We start from the raw sequence: 23,597 nt of genomic DNA, 5'->3' as shown, positions 1-23,597 counted from the left end.
AAGTGCCTCAGAAGAAAGGCCTGGCAATCTACTTCCAAAAAATCAGCCACCGAAAACCCTAGGGAGCACAGCTCTACTCTGATACACACAGGGTCACTATGACTTGGAGTTCACTCTGTGGAAACTTTGATTTTTTTTAACCCTTCACTTACAAGGGCAGAGCCGGCACAGAGATGGTGACACTCATGCCCAGTGCGAAGCCTGGTCTTGAGCTGGACCATGGCAGAAAATGTCCTCTCTTTCCCAGGTTCACAAACCACCGCCCTTTTCTTGGCCACCACTCTGTCTCCCAGGGATCGTCCTGGGAGGTAAAAATGAGCTGTGGAGTTTCTGTTTATACCGGAGTGGGAGGCGGTGCCTGAGACCCACCCGGCCCTTCTGCTCAGCATTAATATTTATCATTAGGCCGACTTCGTGGCCACTGGAACAGAACCAGGTGAGGCTGAGGCCCCGTGGCTGGTCCTGGGCCCAGCCAGAGTGTGGCCCTGCCCATACCAGGCCTGGGCTGGGGGCTGAGCAGCAAGATGATGAATCATTGGGACACCTCTACCCTACCCTACCATCCCTTCTCCCCCCAACTGGCCTGAGGGATCTTGTTAGTTTTTATTTTATTGCGATGAAACTTAGTTATTATATATGATGATTGTTTTTTAAATTTTGTTGTTTTTTTTCTGGTCATATATGTAATTCATACATTAGGTATCTATTTACTACCTTACATCATACCCTATAATAAAACCCAGATGAACTAAAAATCTAAGTTAAAAACTTCTCTGGAGAAGAAACTTAGGAGGCAGTGAGTTTACGTTAATAGGGGAGGAACAACTTAGAAAAGGAGGGTGGGAATGGCTGCCCAACTTGAAGAATGACATCAATGTCACTGAACTTTACATGTAGAAATTGTTGAATTGGTATATGTGTTGCTGTGTACATTTTCAACAACAACAAAAATAAATAGAATGAAATTAAAAAACTCCAGATATAGGGTAGTAGTTAACTAAAAAACTGAAGAAGAACCGATGCCTTGGAATTGTAGCGTTGGCAAAGAAAATGGAATATACCGTGGACTGCCAAAAGAACGAACAAATTTATCTTAGAAGAAGTAAACCAGAATGGTCCTTAGAAGCAAGGATGGCGAGATTACATCTCACACACTCTGGACATGTTATCAGGAGGTATCAGTCCCTGGAGAAGGACATCATGCTTGGTAAAGTAGAGGGTCAGCGAAAAACAGGAAGACCCTCAATGAGACGGATTGATGCAGTGGCTGCAACAATGGGCTCAAGTGTAACGATTATGAGAATGGCACAGGACCAGGCAGTGTTTCGTTCTGTTGTACATAGGGTCGCTACAAGTCGGAACCGACTTGACAGCACCTAACAACAGTTAACTAGGCGAAGAGAGGGAAGAAGAATTTTCCAAGTAGTGGGAATATCATTGCAAAGGTACAGAGGCATGGCTCCCTCCAGGGAGGGAACATGAGTTGTCCAGCAGGGCAGAGTAGAGACTGTGGGGAGGAATGCCAACAGAGGCCACTGAGAGAGGGAGGTCAGCAGCTGGCCGTGAAGGGCCTCGTAAGCCTAGACTCCATTCTAAGGGCACTGGAGGGCTCCTGGGGGTTTTAGACAAAGAAGTGAATATGTTGGATTTGTACTTCGGAAAGGCCCTTGAGGCTGTAGTGTGGAGATTGTTCCAGAGGTCAGCGATAGCAGAACATTGTTGCAGTAAGTAACCCAGGTGAGAGGTGACAATGGCCTGGACTCAAGTGACATCAGTGAGGTTGGAGAGCACTGATTCAGCAGGAGCTAAGGTGTGGGGTCATCTGTCTGTAGAAGATGAGGGGAAATGCCTCAATGGCTTTAATAGCTCATTTCACAGCCTCTTCCAAAAAAGTCCCTCAGGCTAGTAGAGGGGGAAGAAGGAAGGGTGGTGAGTACAGAGGGTCCAGGTTGCCTCTCCTGTCCCTGTTCCCACCCAGGTTTCTGATTTGAGCCAGTACATGTTTGGAGGAGCTGTTCACCAAGATAGAGACTACAGCAGGAGCAAGCATGACAATGGGAAAGATGAGAAGTTCTGTTTTTTAGGTACTTGGGGTCACACAAGCCGAGGTGTTCATCAGACAGTTGGATACAAGGGTCTGAAGCTCAGTGGTGGTGTCTGACCAGAGATACCCCTTTGAGAGACATAAGAATATAGAATGCAACGGACGCCATCAGAGTGAATGAGATCACCCACAGAGAGGGTCTGAAAGTGAAAACTAAGGAGGCTTAGAATAAGAGTGTCTTAGCTTCCTAGTGCTGCTATTAACAGAGGAGCCCTGGTGGTGCATAGGCTAAGAACTTGACTGATAACCAAAAGGTCAGCTGTTTGAATCCACCAGCTGCTCCTTGGAAACCCTACGGGGCAGTTTTACTCTGTCCTGCAGGGCCGCCAGGAGTCAGAATTGACTCAATGCCAATGAGGGTTTCTGTTTGTTTGTTTAAAACTCAGCTACTAATCAAGAGGTTGGAGGTTTGAATCCACCCAAAGGTATCTCTCAGGAGAAAGGCCTGGCCCTCTATTTCTGAAAGCTCATAGCCATTGAAAACCCTGTGGATCAAGTTCTGTCTGACACGCACGGGCTCGCCTTGCGTCAGAGCTGACTCCACGGCAGCCGGTTTGAGTCTCATTCTTGGCCACACACCGTCCTCAACAACAAGAGGGCCAGTGGTGATCTGGACGGGAGTGGAGGGTATTAAGGGGGCTCCAGCCTTGTCCTGAGAGGTCATGTTTGAGTGGTGACCCAGAGTGACGCCACTAAAGAAGGTAGCTAATGGAGGACAGCTCTTGGGGTTAGCTCCTTTACCTGAAGCTAGCGAGTCTCTGGTTTGGCAAAACAAACGTGACCTCTCCCCAGCTCCACAGTTCTTTGGGATACCGTGGTGAAGATGGAAAGTAAAAGAGCTATAAGGCCTCTGCCATCGCTGGCCCAAGGGGGCTGGGCTTCTTGTTTACTGCATTCCTTTAAGGAACATCAGTGCTGGGCAGGCCCTGGGGAGCTGGCTGGCTTGCTTGGGAGGCTCTTAGCTCCCACCTCCTCCCCCAGCTCTGGACAGCTTAAGGTTGCAAGCCTCAGCAGGCAGCCACAGACCCAGGAGTGCTTTTTAGTGTGGACCCCAGGACATTCAACATGTATAGGGAGTACCCTACAGTCAAACCTGATAATGGGCTGGCCTGGCCTAGACCCTGCCTCAGGAGGAGAGGGGACAGGGAGCTTGGAGAGCCTCCAGTAGAGGCTCAAACAGGCACATGTGGCCTGAGGCAAGGAATCAGAACCTGTCTCAGGCTTGGCCTACTCCAGAGAGGGCATGAGTAGCTCAGAAATTCTCTGTAGTTAGCCCTGCTGAGTGGCCGGGAACTGGGTCGTCTTTCCAGTAGCCCTGTCCGTTGATCCCAGACCCTTGCTTGTTCACCTCCTCTGTGAGCAGTCTCTCTCACCAGCCCTGCTTGCCAAGACCCTGCAACACCGTTGGCATTGCAACCCCTCTCCCTCAGCCTTGGACTCTTTGGCGAATAGTAGAACACCCCTTTCCCTTCCAACTTCCCCTCTCCTGAAAAGGATTTGGGTTTTTGTTTTGTTTTATTGTGATAAAAAATATATATAATAAAATATTTGCCAATTCAACCTTTTTTACACTACAATGCCTTGACCGTGGTTACATTCATCATGCTGTATACCGTCACCACTACCCACTTCCAAGTTATGATTTGTTGTTTTGTTTTATTGTTCATTTCAAATCCTGGCTCCACCAGTTACTTATCCTGCAAATTTTCTTGGCCTTCCTCATTTCAAACTCATACTTGGCTTCATTTGGCAGACATCATTCATTCATTCATTTATTCCACAACTACCTATCAACACCTATGGTATCCCAGGCATTATGCTATGTACTGGGGATCCAGTGAATAAGAAGGCATGTTCCCTGCCCTTGGGGAGCCCATGGGTCCATGGGGGAGATGCACAAAGAGACAGAGTGATAGCGGCCAAGACAGACAAGCCAGGAAGGAAAGGGAGCGTGGCAGGGAGGACAGGGAAGGGCTAGGGGATCACTTCCCAGAGCAAACGAAGCTTGAGTCTAGATGATGAGAAGGAGTTACTTGCTGCTGTCCAGTCATTTCTGACTCATGACAGCCCCATGTGTTACCGAGTACAACTGTTCCACAGGGTTTTCTTTATGGAAGCAGATTGCCAGGCCTTTCTTTCATGGCACCACTAAAAAAAAATAATAAACCACTAGGTAGGTTCAAATGGTCAACCTTTAGGTTAGTAGTTGAGGGCAAACCATTTGCATCGCCAGGGACCTTCAGTAGGGGTTAACCGGGTGAAAATGGGTGGAGAAATTCCTGTGCAAAGGCGCAAAGTGGTAGGATGAAGCTTGGGAAGGACCATAATGGGTGAGGCTGCAGTGGGAAATCTCCCCTCAGCATGCCCTTCTGGGGTCTGCCATGTCTGCTTCCCTGGCACTCAGTAGGCCTGGGCCCAGTCAACTTTTCCTTCTGGACCCTGCCCAGGTGTTTCTCTCCGTCCCACCCCTCAACCCATTGCATGTGGCGTACAGACAGGTACTCGAGACTGGGAGCCAAGCTACTCATCTAATGGAGTTTTTCTGGGCACCTGAGTGCAGAAGGAACTGGAGGGCTCATCCACAAGTTCTTTGAACATCCAGGCCCAACTCCAACTGTTTGCCAAGTTCTCCCTCGACTCTGCTTTTGCCTAGGCACTTCTCAGAGGCATGGCCAAGGTCTCTAACTGGAGGGTTAGGTTGGGTGGGGCAGGGCGGCATTTTAAAAAGGCACAGACCTTTGACCCCTTTTCTAATTATCTGAATCTTCCTTTCACCATCTTCCTCCCCAGTCTTTAGTCCTGGTCTTTTTGAAGGCTGTGCTCAAGGGGGCAAACCTCCCCACCCTCCCCCTACTCTCCCCTACTCACTTCCTCCCAGGCATGCTTCTGGCTTTTCCCTCTACCAGGAATGTTCTTTCACCCTCTTTATCCATTTACCTACCACCGTCTCTCTGTCAGTTTGTCATACCGTGGTGGTTTTTGTGTTTTATGATGTTGGAACCTATGCCACCAGTACTTCAAATATCAGAGGACCACCCATTATGGACAAGTTCCAATGGAGCTTCCAGACTAAAGCAAACTAGGGAGAAAGGCCCCGGTGACCTACTTCTGAAAACTAGCCAGTGCAAACCCTATGAATCACCACAGAATATTGTCTAAGGCAGTGCTAGAAAATGAGGCACCTAGGTTGGAAGGCATTCGAAATACACTGTGGCTGCAACAATGGACTCAAGCATACCAGTGATCTTGAAGGTGGCACAGGATCAGGCAATATTTCATTCTCTTGTACACGGGGTGCTTTGAGTTGGGGCCAACTCAAAGGCAACTAACAACTACATCCATTTACCAAACTCCTACTCCTTCTTCAGGAATGAGCTCAAATGGCTCTGTCTGTAAGGCACCACCCTCAGTTCCCTGCGGCTTCCTGGTTTGGTGCTATACTTGCATAAATATTACTGCCTATGAGGTCTTTCTCAGGTTTAGTGTTTGCCTCTGTCAGAAAACCCATATTGATCCTTTGTACCTTTCAACCAGACCCCCTCCTTGGGCCAGCTCAACTCTTCAGCTCCCTATAGTTGCCGTTATCCACATATCTTTAGGTTTCTTCTTCCAAGCCTGGCTGTGGACTGGGGCATAGTTTCTCCACCTCTCTTAATTTTGTTTTTGACCCCAAAGTGAAGCACTTAAGTTCTTTTATTTTAAGACTTTCTTTGTTTCTTTGCTAAGTGCTGGGAAAACTAACATGAGTGGCAAACTTACTTGGATACAGTGGAGGTCCCTGGGCTATGCATGCTGACTCCTGGTAGGGTGAAAATTGTGAGTGCAATGGGCTTCTGACCACGGTTTTTATTCAGGCTGTCTTCCCCCTCACCCTGCCTTAGTAAAAACCATGTGACCCTTTCCTCTGAGATGGCCCCTCTTCCCAGCCTGGACACAAAATCCAAGGGAAAGCTGGCTGCCTCTCCCAGAGTGTGCCTCCATCCATGTGTGCCCAGAGGTGAGCCAGTGCCTGGCACAGAGTGGCCACTCAGGGAGCCTGTGTGCATGACTGAGTGACTGAGTGTCCATGGGGCCCTGTCAGCTCTGTGATGGGTGCTTTGCTGGGGGCCCCGGGCAGCAGGATGCATTCATTCTTTAGTGTTTCATGTGACAGCGGGAGCATAGTGTAGCAGTAGTTAAAGTGCATACGCACTAGAACCTGAGAAATTTGTGCTTGAACTCCATTCTTCCCACTTAGTACTACCGATGTGACTTGTTCGAGAAATGACACAATCTGCAAAATTAGGGAAATGATGACACCTATCCCCAGAGGCTATAACACCTCGTTCAAAAGTTATAACTCCTTGCCCAAAAGTGGTGAATTTCAACTGTTTATTTCTAAGGCACTATGATGAGGCCCAGAAACTCTGATGGCGTAGTGGTTAACTATGTCTGCTAACCAAAAGATTGTAGTTCAAATCCACCAGCTGCTCCTTGGAAACCCTATAGGGCAGTTTTACTCTGTCCTATAGGGTCACTATGAGTTGAAATCAACTCTACGGCAACAGGTTTGTTTTTTTTTTTGGTTTTGGTTTTTATGATGATGTGAAGGAGCCCCTGGGTGGCACAAAGAGTAAAGCATTTTGCTATTAACTGAAAGGTTGGCATAAAAGCCTGCCATGAAAACCCCATGGAGTAGTTCTACTCTGCAACACACGGGGGTCACCATGAGTTGGAAGTGACTCCATGGCAGTGGATTTGGTTTTTAGATGCTGATGCGATGGTCGTTTGCACCGTCTTACCACGCGTATAGGGAACAGTGGGGAAGTTGGACCGTGAAGCCCATGTGAAGAGCTCTCGCTCCCACCAGCCAGCCAAATGAGTGCCCCTGACTCCTGCCCAGGCCCCTCCCACAAACTTCCTCCTGCTGAGACTGGAGCTTCACCAAGCTCTGCCCACTTCTGAGGAGGTACTGAGGAGTAAATCTGATGACCTGTGCAAAGCACTTAGCAGTGTCTGGAAACCCCGGTGGTGTAGTGGTTAAGTGCTATGGCTGCTAACCAAAGGGTTGGCAGTTCAAATCCACCAGGTGCTCCTTGGAAACTCTATGGGGCAGTTCTACTCTGTCCTATAGGGTCACTATGAGTTGGAATCGACTCGATAGCACTGGGTTTAGTATTTTTGGGGGCACCTTATTAACACTTAGTAAATGGTGGCTAAGGCTGTTGCTTTAGATCCTCAATCAATGCTCCTGGAAGCAACAGTCAGGAAATCAAACAACACAGTGCATTCGGCAAATCTGCTGCAAATGATCTTTTTAAAGTGTTCGATAATAGATGTCACTTTGAGGACTAAAGTGCACTTGACCCAAGTCATGTTATTTCCAATTGCCTCATACGCATGCGAAAACTGGACAAGGAATAAGGAAGACTGAAGAAGAATGATGCATTTGAATTATGGTGTTGGTGGAGAATATTGACTATACCATGGACTGCCAGAAGAACAAACAAATCTGTCTTGGAAGAAGTACAGCCAGAATGCTCCTTGGAAATGAGGATGGCGAGACTTCATCTCACGTACTTTGGACATGTTATCAGGACAGACCAGGCCCTGGAGAAGGACATCATATTTGATAAAATAGAGGGTCAGCGAAAAAGAGGAAGACTCTCAACAAGATGGATTGACACAGTGGCTGCAACAATGGGCTCAAACATAGCAACGATTGTGGGGATGGCGCAGGACAGGGCAGGGGTGCATTCTGTTGTATATAGGGTCGCTCTGACTCAGAATCCACTCAATGGCACCTGAGAACAACAAGGATATCACTATAATATTAGTCTAAATTCAGTGCTGGGTGGCCAGGGTGAAAAGCTATCTCTGGAGTAGGCAACAAGGTGAAAGAGTGGCTTAGCCTGTGGTCCCCTCATGCAAAACTATAACATAGAAGTTAAAAGTTCAGACTCTAGAGCCTGAGAACCTCAATCTGAATCCTTGCTTCATCACATTGTGTGATTTCTGGCTTCTGCTTTTTTGTATTTTTTTCCTGTAAAATGGGGATAATAATAGTAAATACCTGGTTCGGTAGTGAGAACTGAAGGCGTTAAGAAGTACACGTGAAGCATATGGTATGGCTTTCCTAGCACTCACTAAGGTCAGCTACTGTTACGCTAGGGAGCCAGGTATTAAGAAGCTGTTGGGAGGCTCTGCGGACTAAGAATTTGGGAAAAAGGGTTGAACACAGATCAGGGGTTAACATCGCAGGTGGACTGGCAACCAGGGCCGGGGGAGTATGCCCTTTAGAAATATAGGGCTTAAAGCTCTGAAATGAGCTTTTCCAGTTTCAGAATTTCTCTACTGTTCTTTACCAGGTAGAAGGGCTGGCCTGAGTTTGCCTAGTCCTTCTCCAGAAAGCTCAGTGTCATTCCCAGGCCTGAGGCCTGGCCATCTGTGGTCATCCTGCCAAGGGGCTGGAGCCTACTCACCAGCCCCCTGGGACTTCCCTCACAGGCTCACAGTGGCATTGGGAAGCCAGAGAGAGGTCAAGCAGGGTGGGGACAGGGCAGCAAGGGGCATCTGGGATGGCTGCAGGGGCGCAGCTTTTCTTAGCTCCGTGGCTGCATGGGCCTTGGCTTCTCAGCTCAGGGCTCACCAGGTGCACAAATTCCCCCAGGGGGTGCCCCAGATAACCCCTCTGAAGCTTGTGCCCAAACAGCTCTTGTGCCCAAAGAGTTCTTTCGCAGGGTGAAGGGGCCCAGACCTCCCACATTGCTTGAGATTTTGAGTGGGTGGGGATTTGCTCTCGCACTGCTGAGCAGCAGAGCTTCCAGCGGGGGCAGGGGAGGCCTGCGACATCGGCTGGTCTCTGGCGTAAGGGCTGCACTGGGGCCACGTGTGGGGTCTCTCTGAGCTTGACCCCTCTCCGTAGCGGATGGTCTGTCTCCACGTGGGCTGTTTGAGGATGGTGTTTAATCCCAGGCCGTCACCCACTGCCCTTTTGTTGTCATCACCAACAAGCATTTCCGGCGCACCTGCCACATGCAGGCACCCAGGCTGGGCATTCTTAGACTCCCTTGGCCTTGTCCAGGCGTTGGGGGCTCCGGAAGTGTGGTCATCATTAGCCTCAGAAAAGACCAAGAGGAAGGCAGTCCTGCAGCCCCCGCATCATATGGTAAAGTTTCTGACCCCACGTGAAGGTTCTATTTTGAGTCCCTGTTTCTTGGGGGTTGACTATCCTCTAGCTGTGGGCAGGAGCTGACTGCATGTGTGGGCCGATGTGTACAAACCCCCCCCCCCCCACATTACACAGAAAAGTGTGTTTCCAGGGGTGTTAACCCAAGGAGGTGAGGTTATAGCCCTACTCCACCCTCATTCCCCACTGTTTTCTCCCTTTCTAGCCTTTATCCTCTAGGGTCCCAGTTCCCCTATAGACCCCTACGGCTAAGAGGGGTGATGGAAAGGGGCCATTCAGAACTCCACCTGCAAGGGTTGGTGGAGCCAGTCGATATTTCCCCAGAGTGGGGGCTCAGAAATGGGGAAGATAGTCATGGGATAAGCTAGGAGGGTCAGGGCTGGGATGACCAGAAAAGTGGGTTGCTGGGAGGTGCCCCAAGCCACTGCCAAGGCAGGAGTGGAGGAACTTCAGCCAGGGAATGGCTAAGAAAGGAGCTGGGTCTTGGGTGGCACAAATGATTTGCTCTCAGTTACTCACCTAAAGGTTAGTGATTCAAACCCACCCAGCAGAGCTGCAGAAGAAAGGCCTGGCAGTCTGCTTCCATAAAGATTGAGGCCAAGAAAACCCTATGGAGCAGTTCCGCTCTGTAACACATGGGGTTGCCATGAGTCAGAATCCACTCGACAGCAATGGGTTTTGCAGTAACTCTCTGGACAGCCTGAAGAGATGCTCTTGGCTGAAGCCTTGAAGTCTCAGGCAAGGGGAAGCTGCTCTCTGGGGATCAACTCTCTCAGCACCTTCTACTACATACACTTGGATGTCACCTTGTCCCCTTGTCTGCCACACCCCCTAATTGTGAGGCTAGGGACTATGTCTTAAGTAGCACTGGGTCCCTGGCACAGGGCTGGTCCGCACCTCCATCCATGTTTGACGAAAGAAGGCGTGAATGAATGGAGGATTAGTGATGGCCTGGCTTGAGAGGACAGATACTTTCTATACCCTCAGCCCCACACAGGGCCCAACACTCCTAGGTCCCTACAAGTGCTAGTTGTCATCGTTGATGGGGATGACATCTGTCCCCATCTCACTCCACCCCGCCCTTGTCACCATGGAACAGGGATGGGATTGGGGGACACTTCCCAAAGCAGCCTGGTCCCTTCCCAGTTTCTAGGCCTCCAGTCAGGTTTCCAGGACTTAAATGATGTGGTCATTTAATTTTCCATGGAAAAGTATAAAATGTAGCCCCATAGACCACTGGGTAAGTGCTTCATTTTACCCTGATAAAACAAAACTAAGATGAACAGGAGGAGGAGGGTCAGGGCCGGCTATTGTGGCTTATGCACGTTTCATCAGGAACCCAGAATCATCACAGCTTATCTCCTGCTCAAGCCCTTCTTGGCATCAGGACCTAGGTTTGAGTCCTGACTCCACTGCTTACAACACAGTAAGGAGGCCCAGGGTGGTCGGTTCCACTGTGCATATGTGACAACAGGTTCAGAGAGGGTAATTAACTCCCCCAAGGTCACATAGCTAGTTGGTGGCAGGGCTGGGATTTGAACAATCTAGCTGCCTGCAGAGCTAACGGGCTCCGTGCACCATGGTCAGAACTTCCCAGAACAATCCCAGTTGTCCTGACAGCTCTGGAGGGAACCTGTAGTTTTCTAGGGGCAATATCAATCATTAAGGGTCCAAAGCTCTGCCCCGTGAGCTGACTAAGTAGAAGACTCCTATCCCACAGACCATGAGAAGCAGGCACTGTGGCCTTCCCCGAAGGGCAATTGAACCCCTTTAAACATCTCGTCAGGAGAATCTAGACCCTTTCTTCTTGATGGAGAAGAAAGCAGGAGACTGGAGGGGGTGTGGGCCCTTGGTCCTCACCAGCCCTCAGCTCTGTTGCCTGCCCTGCCCTTCACACCAGCCCTGTCAGAGCGCCACCCTCCAGGAGGCGTCTGGCAGGCCCTCAGCTCCTGCCTGCCCTCCCTTGTGGACAGATGACCCTGGCAGCCGTGGTACCTGATACCAGGAGGTCACCAGGTGACTGCACGGAGTGAGGCCAGGGTGCTGGCCCTCTTTGGGGCTGGCTTCATGGGAGAAGCAGGCAGATGAAAAAGTGGGGGCTGGGCGGGCATGGCTGCAGGGCCAGGAAGCAGAGGTGGTGAGGGGTTTGGGCACTGGCAGTAGGCTCGGGAGTTGCTACATATTTCCCTAGTGCTTTCTTGGTAATAGACCCTTGATCCAGGAGAAACAAGCAGGAGGCCGCAGATCAGGCCAAGGTGAAGTGCTGCCTGGTGAGCGTGGACCCCAAACCAAGGCTGTCAATCCCCTAGGGGATTTCAGCTAAGGGCCCGGGAGGACAGTCTACCACATGCAGAGTGGGGGACCCCAGAGTCCCTGCCCCCAGCTGGGAGCCTGCAGACAGAGCCTCCAGGGGCCTCACCAAGCAGCCCTGGGGATGCAGAAAGAAACTGGGTGGAGCCATCTGACTGCCTCTCCTCCCTCTTGTTCTGGGAAGGAACTAATGCTTCAGAATTCATACATGCTATTTTTTTTATCACATGGGAGGGCGTCCTAGTTGCCAGTCACCCTGCTCTCCTCCCCTCTCCTCGGCCCCCTTCCAGGCAAGTGGCTGGGAAGTGAACTCTCCAAAGAGGTCCTGCCCCTTCCAAACCCGGCTCCCCCTCCTCTTGTGGCTGTCCTCTGGGGAGACTTTGCAGACCCCTGCCTTGCAGCCGCCTGGGGATTGCTCTACAGAGAGGAAGATGCCTCCTCCTCGGGTGCAAGGCTGCGGGAAGGAAAGAGATGACCTCAGGGACAGTCAGCACATACTCAGTGGGAAGCCGTGGGCTGGGGCTGTGTGGGCACACAGATGGTGTGACCCTTGCCCTCAGCAAGTTCTCATTTTTAAGGAACTTGTGGATAGAGAAACAATTATTTTTCCTCCCCTCTTTCGGCAATGGAGCTGCTGAAATGTTCCCGCCTCTCTTTAATCAGAAGAGTTCCTAGACAAGGTGGTTTATCAGAACGCCTGAGGTAAGGAGCTGAGGCTATGTGCTGCCGGTCTGAGCTTGTCTAAGGGATTAAATCAGTACCCTAAGTCAGGTGATGGACAGCACCATCATGTGGCCATAGGCCTGGGGGCTGCGGGAGACGGGAGCTGCCTTTTCACAGGTGGTTAGAGTCTTTCAGAGGTCATTCTTTCCATTCCCCTGCCTCCGAGCAGGGCTTTTGAAACACCCCTGTGGGTTTCCCCTAATCCTAAAGCTTTTTTCAAGGGGAAAAACATGATTGCTGCTTAGCTCTCTTATCCTGAGGCCTGTGAACCTTGAACCTTGGCTCTGTGGAAGTTCTGCCTTAGATCTAATCTAAATCCTTCCTGCTATAAGGGACGAATGGTAGAGCGAGGCTTAAAGACAGCAACTCAGGCCAAAATAACCTCCAGGGGTGGCCAGGATGCTCCAGCAGTTCTAGAAGCAAGAAAGAAGTTGGCCAGGCCTCCCTTTCAGATAAGCACAAAGGAGGCAGCTCTGCTATGTGCTAAGCAGCTCACACAAAGGAGGCAGCTCTGCTATGTGCTAAGCAGCTCGCTCAACAGAAATCCCAGCCCTGGGAGGACTCTAGGCTCCTTTTCCTTTTAAGGCAACGTCTGAGCTCTCTGGCCGGCAGGCCGCAGCACAAGCTGCAACAAGCCCCAGCCCCACTCATTCCTGGCTATTTGGAGGAAACTGGTGATTAATCAGCCCTTTTCCCCACCCCCAGCCTGTTTTTCATTAGGATCTTTTTAAAGGGTTGACATGCTTCTCAAGAATAACACATGGCAGATCCAAGCCATGTGGGGACCCCAGTGTGGGGGAAGTACCCTAGGAGCCAGTGGGAGTAACCCTGGGTGAGGAAGGGAGAGAGGGCAGGACCCTGTCAGGGCAGAGAGAGGGTTAAAATGTAGGAACGCATGTTGGCTGGGGGAGGGTTGAGGTTCTGACTGGGGGTCCCAGCTCTAAAGGGGGCTGGTTTGCCTGGGCTGGGAGGAGGCGGTGGTATGGGAGGCAGTGCAGGCAGCAGGGGTGCCCAGGCACCCAAGGGCTTCGAGGGTAGCGTCTTTGCTCCTACTGGGAAGTTACAGATGGCTGCTAGTGAGACAGGTCAGAAACGTTCTCCTAAACTTGCTGTGTGATGTTGGTCGATTATAACCTCTCTGGATCTTCGATTTCTCTCTAAGTGAGGCCTGTGAGCAACATGGGAATTCCGAAGAGGGCGCTGGGCAGCGCCCAGGGGGCTGTGAGAAATCTGAAGTTGGCACATTTGGGGAAAGGAACAGGCAAGTTGCTGGAAAGACTGTTCCACCCAGCTGTTACCTCCAAACTCCTAAAGGGGAAGGAATTTGTGATGAAACGCCCAATTTGAATTTGGAGAGGGGAGGAAGGAACTCCCTGGTCAAACTGTGAGCTGATCATTGTAAGAGTGTCATTAAAGGGCTGAGGGAGCTCCTGGGTGGTATAAATGGTTAATATGCTTGGCTGCTAACCGAAAGGTTTGGGGTTCGAGTCCACCCAGATGCACCTCAGAAGAAATGCCTGGCGATCTACCAAAAAACTCAGCCATTGAAAACCCTGTAGAGCACAGTTCTACCTTGACACACATGGGGTCACCACGAGCCAGAATCAACTTGATAGCAACAGGTATAGGGCACGCTGGTGGTTTGGTGGTAGAAATTTCGCCTTCCAAGCGGGAGACCCAGGCTTGATCCCTGGCCGGTGCTCCTCATGCGCACACACCACCCATCAGTCACTGGAGGCTTGTGTGTTGCTATGATGCTGAACAGGTTCCAGCAGAGCTTCCAGACTCAGACAGATGAGGAAGAAAGGCCTGCTGATCTACTTCTGAAAATCAGCCATTGAAGACACTATGGATCACAAAGGTCCCGTCCTGTTGTGCACAGCATCACCGTGAGTCTAAGGGCCTGCTCAATGACAGCTGACAACAAGGAAGAGGCTAAGCCATCAGATTTCCTCGTCCATGGTCTATCTGCATCTTCTCTTACACTCTTTCTTTCAAGTCAAGGTATGGGGTTGTCACCTCACTTCTGCCCCCACCTGAAGGGTCACACCCAGTGTCCTGGGAGCCAGTGTGCCTGAGGGGCTCCACCACCACAGCTCCAATGAATCCCCAGGGCAGCCGGGCTGGGGCCTAGGGCGCAGGAGGAGGACAGGGGTACATTCCAAGGCCCTGTCTCACCAGGCCCTGTGCCCCTTGGCTGCTGGTTGTGATTCTAGCAGAGAAGCCAAGGACTTTCGCTGCTAAATAAACCCAGGGACTGGTCCCCAAAGGATGTGTTTGTAAAGCAGGTACAGAATGTTTCCATAGGACCAAGCTCACTCTCCAGTCCCACTGGGAGGGCGGGGGCAGGGAGGCGCTGCAGTGGCCAGAGAGGGAGATGGAAGGCTGCCTTCCCTTTCCTCTTTCCCCTCTTCCCACACCCCAGCTGAGCACTCTCCAAAGACAGGAAGCCCTCCAATGTGCAGGCCATAGTCTCTTCCTCTTAAAAACTATTCAGGGACGGACGTCCCGGCATCCCTTGAGGCCCTACTTGCTCTGAAGTCTTCCTCCAGTTGGACAGTTAAATCTAATATCTAATCTTAGGGAATCCTGCTGCTCCCGGGCCAGACCTGCTCCTCTGATGGGAGTTCTCGGTATAGCTTCAGACTTCATGCTACCTTGTAGAGGACGGAGCCCCATGGAGATCCAGGGTGGTTCGTGTTACATGTGGCAGCTCTGCTGACTCGGTCCCACAGCCTCCCTTGAACAACCTGTCAGGTCTGTGTGGTCAACACAGAGCTGCAAAATTCTAGGTCCCAAATCAGGTCAGCTGGCCCAGGGGATTCCAGGGCTGCCCACAGAGACGTGCTTGTCCTTAACAAAGTTTTTACTAGGAAAATATGACAGTATTGTGAATTCACATTTGATGTAAAGTATGTCCTTTATTTTCTTACGTCTCCCTGACTTCTCTATGGTTCGTTCCTTTTTATTTCAACGAGATGCTGATGGTATGTTATTGTTGTTGTTGTTGGCTGCGCTTGAGCTGACCCCCAACGCACGGTGGCCCCATGCACAGCAGAATACAATGCTGCCTGGTCCTGCACCATCTTCACGATCACTGTGGTTTGGACCACTGTGATCACTAGGTCTTTCTTCCTAGTCTGGCTTGGTCTGCAAGCTCTGTTGAAACCTGTTCAGCATCCTAGCAACACGCAAGCCTCCACTGACTGATGGGTGGCGGCTGTGCTTGAGGTGCACTGGTTGGGAATCAAACCCAGGTCTCCCTCACAGAAGGTGAGAATTCTACCACTGAACCACCACTGTCCCTGATGATGGCAGGCAGAATTTATAAATACCCTCAGCTGGTAAAATAAAATGTTAGCAAGTCTATCTTGGTTCCACAAACTTTTTGTTTTTTCTTGACAATGTGTTGGCTCACAAAATTCCAGTACCTGAGAACCACTGACCCAGCCTCTTGGAAGCAGGGCCAGGACTAGGGTGAGGTAAGTGAGACACTCGCCTCTACTGCAAAATGGAAGGGGGCACCAAAGAATTCGGTAATCCAGATGACTAATATGTTCATGCTATATTTTAAAAAATCAGAATGAGTAAAAAATTCCATAATGGACAAAGTAACAAAATTTTAAATAAAGACAGGATTGTATCACCGATTTTTCCTTTGGCCTCAGACTCCTGTTTGGTTCAGCAGGGCACTACTGGAAGGACTCCTTCTAAATCACCCCTGACAGAGAAGGGCAATTCTGGGCCTAAGAATCTTCTGGAGAAGGAACCGCCATACTTCCTCGGGTGTTCACTTTGGTCTCTCATGATCCTGAGTCTTTGAGTCTGATGTCAGCCCCTTCTCTGCCTCTGGAACCTGATTCTCTCTTATGCTGTCCTCAGTGGGGTTGTCCACCTCACTCTCCCAAACCCAGATTGTCCTTCTGAGGCCCAAGGGCAGTTATATAAGTGCTCCTTACGCTTGTCCCCATACTCATGCCTCTCCCTCTGTAGCCAGCTCTTCATGTTTATTTTTATTTTCTGAATTCTTAGGAAAGCAAGCAAGTGGAGACCAAGACAGATGCCAAGAATGGAGAGGAAAGGGGCCGAGATGCCAGCAAAAAAACCCTGGGCTCCAGACAGGACCCAGACCTGGGGAAGGAGCCAAAGAGGGGTGTCTTAAAGAAAAGCTTCTCAAGAGACAAAGATGAAACTGATGGCAAAGGTGGTGAGAAGCCCAAGGAGGAGAAGATCATCAGGGGCATTGACAAGGGCCGGGTCAGGGCTGCAGTGGACAAGAAGGAGGCAGGCAAGGATGGCAGAGGCGAGGAGAGTGTCATGGCCACGAGGAAGGAAGATGAGAAGAAAGCCAGTGACAGGAACACAGGTTTGAGCAGAGACAAAGATAAGAAGAGAGAGGAGATGAAGGGAATAACCAGGAAAGAGGATAATGTGAAGGTAAAAGCGGAAAGTAGGAACACAGACACCAAAAAAGAGGATGAGAAGACGAAAAGGGGAAGTAAGGACACAGACATGAAGAAGGAGGGTGAGAAAGTCAAGAAGGAGTCTCACAATGAAAATTGGCCCCAGGAAGACAGCAAGACCAAAGTTCCAGAAGGAACCAGTTCAGAGAAACAGGCCCCCAGTGGCCCCACCAAGCCCTCTGAAGGGCCTGCCAAGGCGGAGGAGGAAGCAGCTCCCAGCATATTTGATGAGCCTCTGGAGAAAGTGAAGAACAATGACCCGGAGATGACCGAGGTGAATGTCAACAACTCAGACTGCATCACAAATGAGATCTTGGTCCGGTTTACCGAGGCCCTGGAATTCAACACTGTAGTCAAGGTTTTTGCCCTGGCCAACACACGAGCTGATGACCACGTGGCCTTTGCCATTGCCATCATGCTCAAAGCCAACAAGACCATCACCAGCCTCAACCTGGACTCCAACCACATCACAGGCAAAGGCATCCTGGCCATCTTCCGGGCCCTCCTCCAGAACAACACGCTGACCGAGCTCCGCTTCCACAACCAGCGACACATCTGTGGCGGTAAGACGGAGATGGAGATCGCCAAGCTGCTCAAGGAGAACACCACCCTGCTCAAGCTGGGCTACCATTTTGAGCTGGCTGGGCCCCGAATGACCGTCACCAACCTGCTCAGCCGAAACATGGACAAGCAGCGACAAAAAAGGCTGCAGGAACAAAGGCAGGCACAGGAGGCCAGCAGAGAGAAGAATCTGCTGGAGGTGCCCAAGGTGGGTGCTGTGCCCAAGGGCTCCCCCAAGCCCTCACCCCAGCCATCTCCAAAGCCCTCGCCAAAGAACTCGCCTAAGAAGGGGAGCGCTCCAGCTGCCCCACCCCCACCTCCACCTCCCTTGGCCCCACCCCTTATCATGGAGAACCTGAAGAACTCACTCTCGCCAGCTACCCAGAGGAAGATGGGAGACAAAGTCCTCCCTGGTCAGGAGAAGAACTCACGTGACCAGCTATTGGCCGCCATCCGCTCCAGCAACCTCAAGCAGCTCAAGAAGTTAAGTAGTTGTGGGCATGGGCCAACAGGGCTGGGCAGGGGCTTGGAGGAGAGGGCAGGGTCGCAAAGGGGGCGGGGGGGGGGGTGATGCAGAGGGAGCTGACGCCAGGCTGCAGGCAATAAGAGACTCCCAAGGTCGACAGGGGACTTCAGGTCATCCATCCTCCTGCCTCCAGGCAGGTGCATCTGTATCTCCCCTTAAGGTGAGATTCTATCCTTACTTTCAGGAGCTTCCTTCAGCATCTCACCGCACACATCTCACCCCTCCATCCTGCAATTAAACCTGTTTGTCCTAGAGATGGAAAAGCAGCCTCTACATAGCAGTTCCGCCTCAGGCCCTTTAAGTCTTCTCTTCCCTACCATGATCTTTATTTTACTTAATTCTCTCTCAGGACCAGCCAAGTCCTATAGGTCAGTTTATCCCAAAGGCCTTTGAGAGATTTGCTCTGTGGGAGAGCTCTACCTTTGACTAACCAGTGCCATGGACACACAAGCCACTCCTGGAAGCCCTACTTCTCAAAGCCCCACCTCCCCGGAGGCCCTGCCTAGGTTGCAAAGTCCATGGCCATCTGCCCATCTGACTGGATGGTGGCAGCTGACCCTACCCCCACAACATCATTTAGGACTAGATACCATGAGAGAAAACCAAACCTGTTGCTGTCCGGTTGATTCTGACTCATAGCAACCCCATGGGACAAAGTAGAACGGCCCCACAGAGTTTCCAAGGAGTGCCTGGTGGATTTGAACTGCTGACCTTTTAGTTAGCAGCCGTAGCAGTTACCCACTACGCCACCAGGGTTTCCCCATGACAGAAAGGACAATCTCGATTATAATTCCAGTGGTCATTTGATGATAACCAATTTTTACAAAAGGAAAAGTGTTCCCTCTGCATTAACACCTCATTTCTTAATTCCACAGGAATATGCTGAGGTGCCAGAAACCCCGGTGGCAGCGTAGTGAAGTGCTACGGCTGCTAACCAAAAAGTTGGCAGCTCGAATCCACCAGGCGCTCCTTGGAAACTCTATGGGGCAGTTCTACTCTGTCCTATTGGGTTGCTACGAGTCGGAGGAGACTCAACAGCAACGGGTTTGGTTTGGTATATTGAGACATCTAGTGTGTAGTCCTTCCAGAAGGAAAGTGAGATGAGTTTCAGAGGCCCTTGCCAGGCTCCCTACTCTAACCTGTCTCTGCTTTACTCCTACAGGTGGAAGTGCCCAAACTGCTTCAGTAGGACCAGGCTGCCGGGCCTCACCTCCCAGGGCTACACAGACCCCGCCTGCCCCACCCCGACTGCCCTGCTGTGGATGTCCCTATTCTGTCATGGGAGAGCTTGAGACCTGGGCCACGCTCAAGAAAGGATGCCTTATCTCCCCTCACTTTCCTTTTCTTGTCTCTGAGACTCTCCAAAAATTTCTTTTTTTACTTGGAGCTGAGGTTTCTGGACAAGAAGAATCCTTTTAGCATGTCACTGAGAAGATGGCGCTGCCCTGGGCCCATGTAGCTGGCAAGCTGTGGAAGGCCTGTGATTCAGGAAAGACGTCCCACAGGGACCACATCACCACCCCAGCCCCACTGTCCTCCAGGGCCAGGATTCAGGCCTCTGAGGAGCCCTTGGGGCAAAGCTACTGGGCAGTGGAACTCTGTGTGAGTGAACGGCAGAGGAACTGGGAGGGCATGGGGCCTTGGGGGTCAGTGGGGAGGGCTGAGAATACCCTCAAACCCTTCCCTCTGTGAGCCCAGGCTAAGCAAAGGACGTGGCAGGGGCAGTTGCCCTGCATAGACAGTGCCTGGTGGGGAGTGGGCTCCAGAGGGGAGGAGAGGGACAGACAGCAGCTGGACCGGAATGAAGGTTTGATGCCAAAGCAGACATTTTCCTTACACCCATCTGCTGTTGTATAAATAGGCTGTGTATCTGTTTTTCCATAAGATTTTGATAATATATACAAACCTTAGCTGTGAATGGCTGCGGCCACCTCTGAACTGCACCCGGGGCCCTGATGCCTGGCTGCGGCCACCTCTGAACTGCACCCAGGGCCCTCATTGCCTGGAGTCACCAGCTAGAGCCACTGTCAGAGGTGACGAGGCAGAGTGGAGCACAGGCCCTGAGATGGCTATATTAGGCATGTTCAGGGGATGCTCAGTCCATGACTCTTCCTAACTGTGGGCTCCGGGCCAGCTCCCCACAGCAGTCACAAGCCCAGGAAGGCAGCCTCCTCTGAGCAGGCCGAGAAGTGGAGTGACCATTTGGGGAGCAGCACCCACACGAGTATGGCCCAATCACCCGCAGCCCTTCCCCTACTCACCAAGTTCACTCCCTGCCCAAGCTGCAGGCCAGGCCTCCCTTCTAATTTGATGGTCAGCTGTACATCAAAGGGATCTTTCTGACTTCTGTTGGCTTGAAGTTGGTGGCCCCCTTGGCACTGTGGAATTGCCACCTTGGAATTGGGCCACTACTAGGTTTTTCTGTTTCCAGGTTCTGCTTCAATGACAGGGAGCACAACAGTTTCAACATCTTTGGGGTGGGGGTGAGGGTGGGGAGTGCCCCTGCTAGGAAGCAGGATCACTGTGCGAGGGCAGGCTGGGGGCCTCAGAGCGAAGAGCTCAGATCCCTAGATTCACCTACTGCCACTCCCCTCCACCGCTCACCTCTCCTCCAGTAACCTAAGCAAGGGCTGGGCCCAGGAGCGGGGAGACAAACACTTGCTGGCTTCGGACCTCAAATGGTATTAGCTAGCTCCAGCACAACAGTTAAGTTCTCAGCTGCTAACCAAAAGGTTGGCAGTTCAAACCTACCCAGCAGCTCCACAGGGGAAAAATATGGCAACCTGCTGTGGTAAAGATTACAGCCTAGAAGACCCCATGGGGCAGCTCTCCTCTGTCGCATAGGGTCACTATGAGTCCAAATCAACTCAAATGGCAGTTAATAACAACCAGCCCAGCCAGAGCTGCCATTTACCCTGTGCCTGCGGGGCGCTAGGCACAACCTAGAAGCGTTAGGTACTCAGGCTAATCCTTACAACTCTGTGAGATGGATATCAATAGTATCCTCATTTTGCAGTTGAAGTTTGGCCTGGAGAGGTTTACTATGACCAGGCAGCCGATAAAAGGCAGAGCTCGGGTCTGCAGGCCCCTGAGCTGCTTCAGGTAACATGTTCCCTTCTGAAATCAGACTGGTGACAGTGCCTCAGGAAAGCAATGGAAGCTGAACCAAACGAAATCAACCAATCTCCAAATCTTAAAGTGCCAAAAGAACCTGTCACCTTAGGAAGCCCTTTCCACCAGAATGAAGACAAAATCTAGCCAGAGAAAAACCACCCCTCCTATCCCCAAGCAAAAAAGAGCAGGGCCGCTGTCTCCTTCCTCCACTCTCCTGGCGGGTCCTGCCCTGGCCCTGGCCCTGGATATTGTCATTCCTCTGGTACATTTGAACCTGATTTGGCCAGGATAAACAGTCTTCAGTGTGGGGAGGAGAGCCACGGAAAGGCTGTCTCCCTGCCAGAAGAGGCTAAACCAGGCGGCAAAGGCGTCTGCGTCTCGGGAGCGCAGCGCCCCCTGGGAACAGACTGAGTCCCAAGTTCTCCCGCCGTCCCAGGGCGCCCCGAGCTGTGTTGGTGGCCCCAGGAGCCCGCGGGAGTGGGGGCTGGGGCAGCCCCCAGCCCGCAGGACCCCGAGGGCACCCAGTCGGCTGTCTCCCATCCTGCTCCGCATGTGGCCTAAAGCGGAGTGCCGGCCTCCGTCTGCCACCGGACTGCTTGGGGCGCCTCCGATCAGCAAAGGAGGGCGCTAGATTCAAGGCGGCCACATGCGCTCACGGACCTGCTGAACTGAGGGCAAGGAGCTCACACTCGCGGGTGCACGACCGCGTTGCTGCCGGGCCATGCACCCACCGCCGCCCACCTTCCCCACGCCCTGGCAGTCACCTGTCTGCCCGGCTTTTCTTCATAAAACCCAGGAGTGAGAGGTGGGAGGGAGAGCGGAGTGGGTCTATTTGCCTCCCGCACGCGCCTTTTACCGGGAAGAGAATGTAATTCCCAGCGAGCAAATGGTTTGTTCAAGTTGATGAATCTGGACTCAAATCTGGTCTCTTGCCTCCCGGCCCATCCTGCCTAACTGGGCGAAGCGACGTTCTGACCTCTGCAGCCTCTGCCTGCAGCCCCTGCTTGCAGCCCCCACCCAGAGTACCCCCGCTGCCCCACTCAGCCCTCCCTCTTCGCTTCCAGGGGTCACCTTCGATGTCCCCCGCCCCCTAACTAGGGGCGCCTTCGCAGCCTGCACCCAATGCATCTCGGGATCACGGTTTAACTGTCTACGTCCCTGCTGAAAAGGCACCCTCATTGCCGCAATTTGGAGACACGAGGGCTAGGACCAAGGCGGGGCGACGAGATGGCTGGAGCCCTGGGCTGCTGGGGCCACGCCCGACTTCCCGTGGTAGAGCTGGGGTGCGGGGAATGGAGGGGCTGCAGGCCAGGCGCTAGGAGTCTGGAGACGTTTCAAGAGGCACAAGATGTGGGGGCAGGGCACCCACCCAGCTGCTTCTGGACCATCAAGATGGCACATCACTGCCTGGAGTACTCCTGTGCTGGCACTCACCTCTTGGACAGGACACCTTCCCTTGGACTCTCAGTGTCTTCCTCTCCAGTCTCCTCCTGACTCCCCTTTCCCTCCAGTGACTCCCCCCCCTCTTCCTTGCTAGCGTGTCCCTTGACCCCAATTGTAATTCTTTGTATCCCTGCCCTGGCTGGCTCCCTGCAGGGAACTCTTACAATCCCACCTTTAGCCCTGCCTCCCTCCCGCCCAGTTTCTGGGCAGCCCCCAGGAAAGCAGTTCACTTGTTTGTGTAAAAGACATGGCTCTCAGACCCTCCCCCAATGTCCCCTCTCAGTCCAGCAAGACCCCATTTACCCAACTGGGCTCCCCTAATCCTTGAGGGCCACTATCCCCTCATACCCCGTACACCTGCCTGCTCTTGTAGGGTGCCTGATTGGTTTTTGAGGGGTTCTGGTTGAGGAACAGGAGCCCTGGTGGCGCAGTGGTTAAGAGCTCTGGCTCTAGCCAAAAGGCCAGCAGTTAAATCCACCGGCCGCTCATTGGAAACCCTATGGGGCAGTTTCACCCTGTTCTGTAGACTCGCTATGAGTCAGAATCGACTCAACGGCAATGAGTTTGGTTTCTTGGTTTTGGCTGAGGAACAAGGTAACTTGAAGGCTCAGTTACAGCTCTGTACTCCCCCTGGTCCTAATGGGCCGTCCTTATTCCCCTAGTGATGAGCCAGTGGGAATAGGGTCAGAGAAGATTATAGCGCTTTGGGAGGGATATGGAGTGTTGCCCATTTAAAGAACTCCAGAGCCTCTCTGCTCAGAGCATATGAAAGCCCCACTTTGTCAGTTCCCCCCTTTTCTTAGAATTTTCTTGTTTTTCAGTGCTTTGCAGAGTTAATTGACTGGGAATATTGAAAGGGGTACAGCCAGCAGGTATGACTGGGGTAAACCTGCCTCCAACCCCAGGCTACAAAGCAATTTTTAATTGGCCCCAGGGTTTTGCTTCAAGGATAATTAATCAATTTTGACTGTTATGGCCTTGGAGCCCTGGTGGCACAGTGGTTAAAAGTTCAGCTGCCAACCAGGTCGGCAATTCGAATCCACCAGCGGCTCCTTCAAAATCCCATGGGGCAGTTCTACTCTACCCTATGAGGTGGATATGAATTGGAATCAACTTGATGGCAACAGGTTTTGTTTTGTTTGGTCATGGCTTTGCATAAACTTATACTCATCTCTCAGGAAAACT

The 23,597-nt window shown here is 51.7% G+C and overlaps 1 protein-coding gene across 1 annotated transcript in view; it reads left to right on the top strand.

Moving 5' to 3' along the window:
* LMOD1 (leiomodin 1) overlaps nt 1-17,915 on the top strand; it is a 43,695-nt gene extending 25,780 nt beyond the window's left edge. The window contains exon 2 of the mRNA XM_049857931.1: nt 16,338-17,915. Coding sequence (XP_049713888.1) covers nt 16,338-17,900 — 1,563 coding nt within the window. The 3' untranslated portion in view covers nt 17,901-17,915. The remainder of the gene's footprint in view (nt 1-16,337) is intronic.
* The last annotated feature ends 5,682 nt before the right edge of the window (nt 17,916-23,597 follow it).

This window comes from Elephas maximus, chromosome 18, assembly GCF_024166365.1.
Source record: "Elephas maximus indicus isolate mEleMax1 chromosome 18, mEleMax1 primary haplotype, whole genome shotgun sequence".
NCBI lineage: Eukaryota > Metazoa > Chordata > Mammalia > Proboscidea > Elephantidae > Elephas > Elephas maximus.
The sequence above is the reverse complement of the archived record's forward strand: the minus strand, read 5'-3'. Positions and strand labels throughout refer to the sequence as shown.